At 40.7% G+C, this 10871-nt stretch overlaps 1 protein-coding gene across 1 annotated transcript in view; it reads left to right on the plus strand.

Annotated features, from left to right (window-relative positions):
* SUSD2 (sushi domain containing 2) overlaps window positions 1-10871 on the plus strand; it is a 384373-nt gene that overhangs the window by 141303 nt on the left and 232199 nt on the right. The window contains exons 3-4 of the mRNA XM_075324313.1: window positions 205-356; window positions 2528-2695. Of these exons, the coding sequence (XP_075180428.1) occupies window positions 205-356; window positions 2528-2695 (320 nt within the window). The remainder of the gene's footprint in view (window positions 1-204; window positions 357-2527; window positions 2696-10871) is intronic.

The raw sequence follows: 10871 nt of genomic DNA on the forward strand, positions 1-10871 counted from the left end.
GGGTACCAACAATTTTTACCACGTGTATATATTAATGAAAACTATGAGGTTAACTGCAGAGAAATAAATTATAGATGATAATATACTGATTTGTAAAATACTAAATAATAGGTAAAGTAAACTTATAGGCTCCTGCAGTGCAGTTATATGATGATCGTGGTCTCCTTCTGTTAGATATAATAGAGATTATTTTTTTACCAACAGGTTCAACAATGAAACTGATACTCAGGGTTCTGTAAGTGAATCTGGACATGTTCAGTGCATTTCTCCGCTAGTATTTCAGACTGGTCATATTCTGTTTACATTGATATTTGATGGAGCATCCAGTTCATTGACTTCTGGAACATGGTTAGCAGGTAAAATTGGTTTACAGAAAATGAAAATATGGATCAAAGGCAAAGAATAAAAAATAGTGCAGTGGCAGATGAGATCAGACATAGTTTGGTATACAATTAATAATCACAAAATGTTGTCAAAATATTCCAAAACATTTATAGAACATTTTATAGATGTTGGAATTATATTGATTTTTTTTACTATTAATTTCAGATATCTTGCTCTTTGTTATATTGTGTTAATTAATAATGAATCAGAATTAATGATTATATTTGTGTGTATATGCATGTAATATAGTGCGGGTTTATTATTATACTCAGCTACTGCTGCTCTCTCCAGTTTCCAGCGCTGTTCTTCTCCTTTTCTCAGTGATGTTACCTATCTGCAGACTCGCCAGGACCCAGGAGTGGCTTTTACAATGTAAGTCTATGGAGCAGCAGAATACCGCTCCATAGACGTTCATTGTAAATGAGACTTCCGGAATGAGCCAGTAAGTTATCACTGAGAGGAGCAGAAGACCGGCACTGGACACTAGAGAGAGTGGTTGTGGTGGTAGATAAGTGTGCAAACAGGTATGAGGATATAATGGTACAGACAATGAGGAAACAGTGGTAACCAAACCCACAATGGTTTATTCACTTAATGCAGATTAGAAATTGATGCCTTGAGAACTGCGTAAAGGAATAGCACAATTGGTGGCAATAATCAGATTACATTAAAATAGAAAAAATAAAAACACAAATATACAGGATATATGCACAATACTGTTTACAGCTTATTATTATACTTCTTTAATTAAATAGCTGTCACCGAAACCTCCCAACCACTGAAGCGGTAATATAACTTCTCTACCCGTCACTGGCTTCTACTATCTAAATGACACAATATGATGCACAGAACCTAACAGACGTTTATAACGCAACTCGCTAGGCCGTAAGTCCAATTTATTGGGTAGTTTCTCTCACACAGCTTGCCGTCCGCCTTCACTCTCTGAACTGGGGCCTCAGTCCCCTCTTGGAACCGTATATCTACAGAAAAAACAACGGCTCACAAATATAGTCCTCCACCACTTGTGTCAGGTCATGGAGCTTCCTCTTGAGTTAATTCGGTCCTTCTCAAGCACTAATCCCAGTTCTTCTATGGCACTGGTCACGGTTCTTCCTCAGGCATGAGTCATGGTTCCTCCTTAGGCATGGGTCACTATCCTTCCTGAGGCATGGTTTAAAGTCCCTCCTCAGGCACAGATCACAGTTCTTCCTCAGGATACAGTCTATATATTCTTCACAGGACATAGTCTTTCTATAGTGGCTATAAGCCAGCTCATTTCACACCTGTCCATCTTGCTCCAATCCCAGGACCCAACTGTGCCCCTTCTCCATCAGCCAAGCCTTTTATATTTAGTAACTTTACATAACTGTCACCTGACCTGGTGTCTCCTCTTACTGCTTTCTAGGGTATGTATACTTTGCTCTTTAGTTCCTATTGCTATTATTCTTCTCAACCTTCCAAGTCCTACAAACTTTGGTCAGCCGATGGTGACATTTACTTACACTCGGTTTAAGCACTACTGCGTGGTTCTCTTCACTGCTGCATACCCTTACACGCATTTTAATACATTCACACTACATTACATACACACACATATTTAATCAATAAAAAAAGTAAGTGGGAGTGCTTCTTTAAAGGAAACCTGTCCTGATGAAGACAATGTCCTACCTGCATTATCTACCTGTAATAGAATAGAGTAGAAGGAGCTCAGTAGATTACTAGATAATTTTGTGAGGAATTGTTCAGTTTAATTTATATGTCAGCTAAGTCTTTTCACATTCTGGATTTGGTTGTCTGTGAGTATCCTCAGCCAATGATTAGCATGCATCATTTGTGTATGAATGTTCAGATAACTATCAATCATTGAGTAGGACCACCCACTGGATTCCAAAATCCACAATATGCTGCATAAAAGTATAAAACACAAGTTATACTAAACATTTCTTCGCAAAACTCAATATCAATCTTCCCTGCTCCTCCTGCTCTATATCACCCAGTTTGCATATTGGAGATTGTTTAATGTGACAGCTTCCTTTTAAAGTTTTATTGTTATCGTCAGTTAAGTAAGTTTATTATAATTGGTGTTAATAATGTCAATCTCCCATACTACATTATTACAGTGTTCCTTTTTAATGGTTTTCAGTTCATCACAGTAAAGCTTCTGAGGATGAAAAGAGTATATTGTTCGACTCAAAAAAGTGGCAGTATTATGGCACTCTTGGATATAATGGAACTCTTACAATGACCTGGGATAATGACACTCTCCCAACTGAACTTGTCCGTATAGAGGTCTGGGGCTATAATGAAACAGGTGAGGTCGAGATGCCACAAGCTCTCATTATACCATCCAGTATTGTTAGATGTAAAATCAGTATTTATTGCTTTTTTTTTTGCAGATAATGTATTTTAGTGTGGTCACATGTTGTCACAGGTTAATTGGAGCTCTGGGAAAATATTTAGTGGTGACACCTTTTCTAAATGTATGTCAGACACTTGGTCTGAATAGGTCTGTGGGAGACCCCTGTGTCTGCCATCCCCAAAGTCGCGATGGATCCACCCCCAATGGGGCTTTTCACTAGAATAATCCCCCTTTTCCCAAATTCCTTCCACAATCACATATCTCCATTCACACCACTCCCGCTACTGGGATAAGTAACTTGTTGACGGCCATCAGTCGAATAGTTGGGCCTGCGCAGGATCGGGGAATGTTTTGGAAGGGGTGACAGAAATATACTTCTGGCATTGTGCTCATCTGAGACCCAGTGTCGATTAGGCAGTGAATTCTCTTTATGTCTAACTCGGCCCATGTCATGGGACTGTTAGAAACAAGGTATTTTGAGGTTTTAATGCCCCCTTTAGGGGGACTCAGCCTTGCACTGTATTCTCTGACCACGGGGCACGTCAGTTTAACAGCCACCTCACTGTTGCCTTTCTCAAGTGGGACATTTCCTTGATATGTGCCTGTTACATCACCACCGGAGTCCGCTCCAGCGACTTCTACTTCGATCACCAGGCAAATGCCGTGTTCCTGCTGTGGTTAGTGCTGGTGATGGGAAAGTCGATGCCAGCGGCACTGGTGGGCGCAGCCTCCGCTCATCCACTGGGCTGGGTTTCCTTGGGATCTGCAGTACCACTGGCTGACTGTAGGTGGCATGTGTCTTCCAGCTGAGGTTGCCATCATTCAGCTACAACCAATGGGAAGACACCACACCCTTCTTAATTCCCCTCCTGTCTGCTAACCACTGCCAGAGATAGTTCTGTTTTCATCTTACCTGGCTCCCTCCCTGTTTTGTTTAGTGGCCCCTGTGCTTGGACTACTGCTTGTTTTCTGACTACCCTTCTGCCTGCCGTTTCTGTACCTCGCCGCCAGTTCCGGATTTGACCTCTGATTGGTTTCCCGATTACGTCCTTGTCTGCCTGATTCTGTCCCTGTTCTGCAATTCTTCGTTTGACCCTGCCTGACTACTACTCTCATTGAGGAAAAACGTTTGGAACTCCATTCTATGTCTGAACTGGGTGCAAAAAACCTAAAAAACATCACTATGGGGAGATAAGGTATGCACACCAGTGACTATGGAAGGGGAATACATAGAATAGCAGAAACTGCTGTGTGAATACTGACATGAAAAATTCAATAGCTATTTGTAAGAATGAAATGTGAAAAATGGAACCTGCATTACTGCCATGAATATATGAATAAAGAGAAATTTAGCTACTGAATTGATCAATGCAGAAGAGCCCCAACACTACGCCAAAGTATTTCTCTACGTTGGGGTCCCTAGCTTGTGTGTGTCCTCTCATGCAGTTAAAAAACTTACCGTGTATGGGACGCTGAGACCCAGGCTATATATACGATGTGGATTGGTAATAGGTGTGTGTGGGGAGGGTTCACAAACGAAAAACTACTAACATTAAGGAAAAACGTTTGGAACTCCATTCTATGTCTGAACTGGGTGCAAAAAACCTAAAAAACATCACTATGGGGAGATAAGGTATGCACACCAGTGACTATGGAAGGGGAATACATGGAATAGCAGAAACTGCTGTGTGAATACTGACATGAAAAATTCAATAGCTATTTGTAAGAATGAAATGTGAAAAATGGAACCTGCATTACTGCCATGAATATATGAATAAAGAGAAATTTAGCTACTGAATTGATCAATGCAGAAGAGCCCCAACACTACGCCAAAGTATTTCTCTACGTTGGGGTCCCTAGCTTGTGTGTGTCCTCTCATGCAGTTAAAAAACTTACCGTGTATGGGACGCTGAGACCCAGGCTATATATACGATGTGGATTGGTAATAGGTGTGTGTGGGGAGGGTTCACAAACGAAAAACTACTAACATTAAGGAAAAACGTTTGGAACTCCATTCTATGTCTGAACTGGGTGCAAAAAACCTAAAAAACATCACTATGGGGAGATAAGGTATGCACACCAGTGACTATGGAAGGGGAATACATGGAATAGCAGAAACTGCTGTGTGAATACTGACATGAAAAATTCAATAGCTATTTGTAAGAATGAAATGTGAAAAATGGAACCTGCATTACTGCCATGAATATATGAATAAAGAGAAATTTAGCTACTGAATTGATCAATGCAGAAGAGCCCCAACACTACGCCAAAGTATTTCTCTACGTTGGGGTCCCTAGCTTGTGTGTGTCCTCTCATGCAGTTAAAAAACTTACCGTGTATGGGACGCTGAGACCCAGGCTATATATACGATGTGGATTGGTAATAGGTGTGTGTGGGGAGGGTTCACAAACGAAAAACTACTAACATTAAGGAAAAACGTTTGGAACTCCATTCTATGTCTGAACTGGGTGCAAAAAACCTAAAAAACATCACTATGGGGAGATAAGGTATGCACACCAGTGACTATGGAAGGGGAATACATGGAATAGCAGAAACTGCTGTGTGAATACTGACATGAAAAATTCAATAGCTATTTGTAAGAATGAAATGTGAAAAATGGAACCTGCATTACTGCCATGAATATATGAATAAAGAGAAATTTAGCTACTGAATTGATCAATGCAGAAGAGCCCCAACACTACGCCAAAGTATTTCTCTACGTTGGGGTCCCTAGCTTGTGTGTGTCCTCTCATGCAGTTAAAAAACTTACCGTGTATGGGACGCTGAGACCCAGGCTATATATACGATGTGGATTGGTAATAGGTGTGTGTGGGGAGGGTTCACAAACGAAAAACTACTAACATTAAGGAAAAACGTTTGGAACTCCATTCTATGTCTGAACTGGGTGCAAAAAACCTAAAAAACATCACTATGGGGAGATAAGGTATGCACACCAGTGACTATGGAAGGGGAATACATGGAATAGCAGAAACTGCTGTGTGAATACTGACATGAAAAATTCAATAGCTATTTGTAAGAATGAAATGTGAAAAATGGAACCTGCATTACTGCCATGAATATATGAATAAAGAGAAATTTAGCTACTGAATTGATCAATGCAGAAGAGCCCCAACACTACGCCAAAGTATTTCTCTACGTTGGGGTCCCTAGCTTGTGTGTGTCCTCTCATGCAGTTAAAAAACTTACCGTGTATGGGACGCTGAGACCCAGGCTATATATACGATGTGGATTGGTAATAGGTGTGTGTGGGGAGGGTTCACAAACGAAAAACTACTAACATTAAGGAAAAACGTTTGGAACTCCATTCTATGTCTGAACTGGGTGCAAAAAACCTAAAAAACATCACTATGGGGAGATAAGGTATGCACACCAGTGACTATGGAAGGGGAATACATGGAATAGCAGAAACTGCTGTGTGAATACTGACATGAAAAATTCAATAGCTATTTGTAAGAATGAAATGTGAAAAATGGAACCTGCATTACTGCCATGAATATATGAATAAAGAGAAATTTAGCTACTGAATTGATCAATGCAGAAGAGCCCCAACACTACGCCAAAGTATTTCTCTACGTTGGGGTCCCTAGCTTGTGTGTGTCCTCTCATGCAGTTAAAAAACTTACCGTGTATGGGACGCTGAGACCCAGGCTATATATACGATGTGGATTGGTAATAGGTGTGTGTGGGGAGGGTTCACAAACGAAAAACTACTAACATTAAGGAAAAACGTTTGGAACTCCATTCTATGTCTGAACTGGGTGCAAAAAACCTAAAAAACATCACTATGGGGAGATAAGGTATGCACACCAGTGACTATGGAAGGGGAATACATGGAATAGCAGAAACTGCTGTGTGAATACTGACATGAAAAATTCAATAGCTATTTGTAAGAATGAAATGTGAAAAATGGAACCTGCATTACTGCCATGAATATATGAATAAAGAGAAATTTAGCTACTGAATTGATCAATGCAGAAGAGCCCCAACACTACGCCAAAGTATTTCTCTACGTTGGGGTCCCTAGCTTGTGTGTGTCCTCTCATGCAGTTAAAAAACTTACCGTGTATGGGACGCTGAGACCCAGGCTATATATACGATGTGGATTGGTAATAGGTGTGTGTGGGGAGGGTTCACAAACGAAAAACTACTAACATTAAGGAAAAACGTTTGGAACTCCATTCTATGTCTGAACTGGGTGCAAAAAACCTAAAAAACATCACTATGGGGAGATAAGGTATGCACACCAGTGACTATGGAAGGGGAATACATGGAATAGCAGAAACTGCTGTGTGAATACTGACATGAAAAATTCAATAGCTATTTGTAAGAATGAAATGTGAAAAATGGAACCTGCATTACTGCCATGAATATATGAATAAAGAGAAATTTAGCTACTGAATTGATCAATGCAGAAGAGCCCCAACACTACGCCAAAGTATTTCTCTACGTTGGGGTCCCTAGCTTGTGTGTGTCCTCTCATGCAGTTAAAAAACTTACCGTGTATGGGACGCTGAGACCCAGGCTATATATACGATGTGGATTGGTAATAGGTGTGTGTGGGGAGGGTTCACAAACGAAAAACTACTAACATTAAGGAAAAACGTTTGGAACTCCATTCTATGTCTGAACTGGGTGCAAAAAACCTAAAAAACATCACTATGGGGAGATAAGGTATGCACACCAGTGACTATGGAAGGGGAATACATGGAATAGCAGAAACTGCTGTGTGAATACTGACATGAAAAATTCAATAGCTATTTGTAAGAATGAAATGTGAAAAATGGAACCTGCATTACTGCCATGAATATATGAATAAAGAGAAATTTAGCTACTGAATTGATCAATGCAGAAGAGCCCCAACACTACGCCAAAGTATTTCTCTACGTTGGGGTCCCTAGCTTGTGTGTGTCCTCTCATGCAGTTAAAAAACTTACCGTGTATGGGACGCTGAGACCCAGGCTATATATACGATGTGGATTGGTAATAGGTGTGTGTGGGGAGGGTTCACAAACGAAAAACTACTAACATTAAGGAAAAACGTTTGGAACTCCATTCTATGTCTGAACTGGGTGCAAAAAACCTAAAAAACATCACTATGGGGAGATAAGGTATGCACACCAGTGACTATGGAAGGGGAATACATGGAATAGCAGAAACTGCTGTGTGAATACTGACATGAAAAATTCAATAGCTATTTGTAAGAATGAAATGTGAAAAATGGAACCTGCATTACTGCCATGAATATATGAATAAAGAGAAATTTAGCTACTGAATTGATCAATGCAGAAGAGCCCCAACACTACGCCAAAGTATTTCTCTACGTTGGGGTCCCTAGCTTGTGTGTGTCCTCTCATGCAGTTAAAAAACTTACCGTGTATGGGACGCTGAGACCCAGGTATATATACGATGTGGATTGGTAATAGGTGTGTGTGGGGAGGGTTCACAAACGAAAAACTACTAACATTAAGGAAAAACGTTTGGAACTCCATTCTATGTCTGAACTGGGTGCAAAAAACCTAAAAAACATCACTATGGGGAGATAAGGTATGCACACCAGTGACTATGGAAGGGGAATACATGGAATAGCAGAAACTGCTGTGTGAATACTGACATGAAAAATTCAATAGCTATTTGTAAGAATGAAATGTGAAAAATGGAACCTGCATTACTGCCATGAATATATGAATAAAGAGAAATTTAGCTACTGAATTGATCAATGCAGAAGAGCCCCAACACTACGCCAAAGTATTTCTCTACGTTGGGGTCCCTAGCTTGTGTGTGTCCTCTCATGCAGTTAAAAAACTTACCGTGTATGGGACGCTGAGACCCAGGCTATATATACGATGTGGATTGGTAATAGGTGTGTGTGGGGAGGGTTCACAAACGAAAAACTACTAACATTAAGGAAAAACGTTTGGAACTCCATTCTATGTCTGAACTGGGTGCAAAAAACCTAAAAAACATCACTATGGGGAGATAAGGTATGCACACCAGTGACTATGGAAGGGGAATACATGGAATAGCAGAAACTGCTGTGTGAATACTGACATGAAAAATTCAATGGCTATTTGTAAGAATGAAATGTGAAAAATGGAACCTGCATTACTGCCATGAATATATGAATAAAGAGAAATTTAGCTACTGAATTGATCAATGCAGAAGAGCCCCAACACTACGCCAAAGTATTTCTCTACGTTGGGGTCCCTAGCTTGTGTGTGTCCTCTCATGCAGTTAAAAAACTTACCGTGTATGGGACGCTGAGACCCAGGCTATATATACGATGTGGATTGGTAATAGGTGTGTGTGGGGAGGGTTCACAAACGAAAAACTACTAACATTAAGGAAAAACGTTTGGAACTCCATTCTATGTCTGAACTGGGTGCAAAAAACCTAAAAAACATCACTATGGGGAGATAAGGTATGCACACCAGTGACTATGGAAGGGGAATACATGGAATAGCAGAAACTGCTGTGTGAATACTGACATGAAAAATTCAATAGCTATTTGTAAGAATGAAATGTGAAAAATGGAACCTGCATTACTGCCATGAATATATGAATAAAGAGAAATTTAGCTACTGAATTGATCAATGCAGAAGAGCCCCAACACTACGCCAAAGTATTTCTCTACGTTGGGGTCCCTAGCTTGTGTGTGTCCTCTCATGCAGTTAAAAAACTTACCGTGTATGGGACGCTGAGACCCAGGCTATATATACGATGTGGATTGGTAATAGGTGTGTGTGGGGAGGGTTCACAAACGAAAAACTACTAACATTAAGGAAAAACGTTTGGAACTCCATTCTATGTCTGAACTGGGTGCAAAAAACCTAAAAAACATCACTATGGGGAGATAAGGTATGCACACCAGTGACTATGGAAGGGGAATACATGGAATAGCAGAAACTGCTGTGTGAATACTGACATGAAAAATTCAATAGCTATTTGTAAGAATGAAATGTGAAAAATGGAACCTGCATTACTGCCATGTAGTGTTGGGGCTCTTCTGCATTGATCAATTCAGTAGCTAAATTTCTCTTTATTCATATATTCATGGCAGTAATGCAGGTTCCATTTTTCACATTTCATTCTTACAAATAGCTATTGAATTTTTCATGTCAGTATTCACACAGCAGTTTCTGCTATTCCATGTATTCCCCTTCCATAGTCACTGGTGTGCATACCTTATCTCCCCATAGTGATGTTTTTTAGGTTTTTTGCACCCAGTTCAGACATAGAATGGAGTTCCAAACGTTTTTCCTTAATGTTAGTAGTTTTTCGTTTGTGAACCCTCCCCACACACACCTATTTCAGAGCCTCTTTGTCTCCGCACGAGTGCTTGCCATGGATATTCAATCTTTTACTAATTATTGTATTCCATTCTCATTGGTTGCGGATTAAATTGTTATACGCTTTCATGTGATTTACCGGCACCGTGCAGGCACTATTCTGTGTTTATTTACTGTGGGTTTTTACTTACAGCTGCTATCTTCTCGACGCGGATGGTGTATTGTGCGCATGCGTGGTCCGCGCCTGGTGTCCCGGATTGCCCGACGGCGTCTCCATGGTAGCGGCGTGCAGGACTGGGGACCACGCCCCCTCTCGTGCACGCTCTGTCTGACGCTGTGTGCGCATCCCCGGGCGCCCGCGCCGACCGCGCATGCGCCGATTTCCCCACCATTCATTGGGCTTCAGTAACCATGTGATGAGTCAGCTGGCCCATTTAGTACTTCCTGGTAACGGAGCTAATCATATCCCTCACGGTCTGATGAAGCGTGTCACTCTGTCCACGCGAAACGCGCGTTACCCTTCCTAGGGGGGTATCCAGACCTCTGTCGTTTGCACTACTGGCACTTTATTACTTGTTAATCCGGCTGCACTGGGTATGTTTCTGTGATTGATTTTGTACTTTCATTGTAACTGCACAGTATCGCATCATTTTAGCCTCCGGTGCAGACCTTTGCATTAACTGTTTACCATCTGTTGTGCCAATTTCTTCATGTCATGTCTTTTTTCTCTTCTCCATGATATTCTTTTTATTTGATGTGTCTACTACTTAATAAATATTTGTTATACTTTTGCATACTAGCCACTTTTGTCCTCCTGTTTT

This window comes from Anomaloglossus baeobatrachus, chromosome 1 (assembly GCF_048569485.1).
Source record: "Anomaloglossus baeobatrachus isolate aAnoBae1 chromosome 1, aAnoBae1.hap1, whole genome shotgun sequence".
In the NCBI taxonomy this organism is placed as follows: Eukaryota; Metazoa; Chordata; class Amphibia; order Anura; family Aromobatidae; genus Anomaloglossus; species Anomaloglossus baeobatrachus.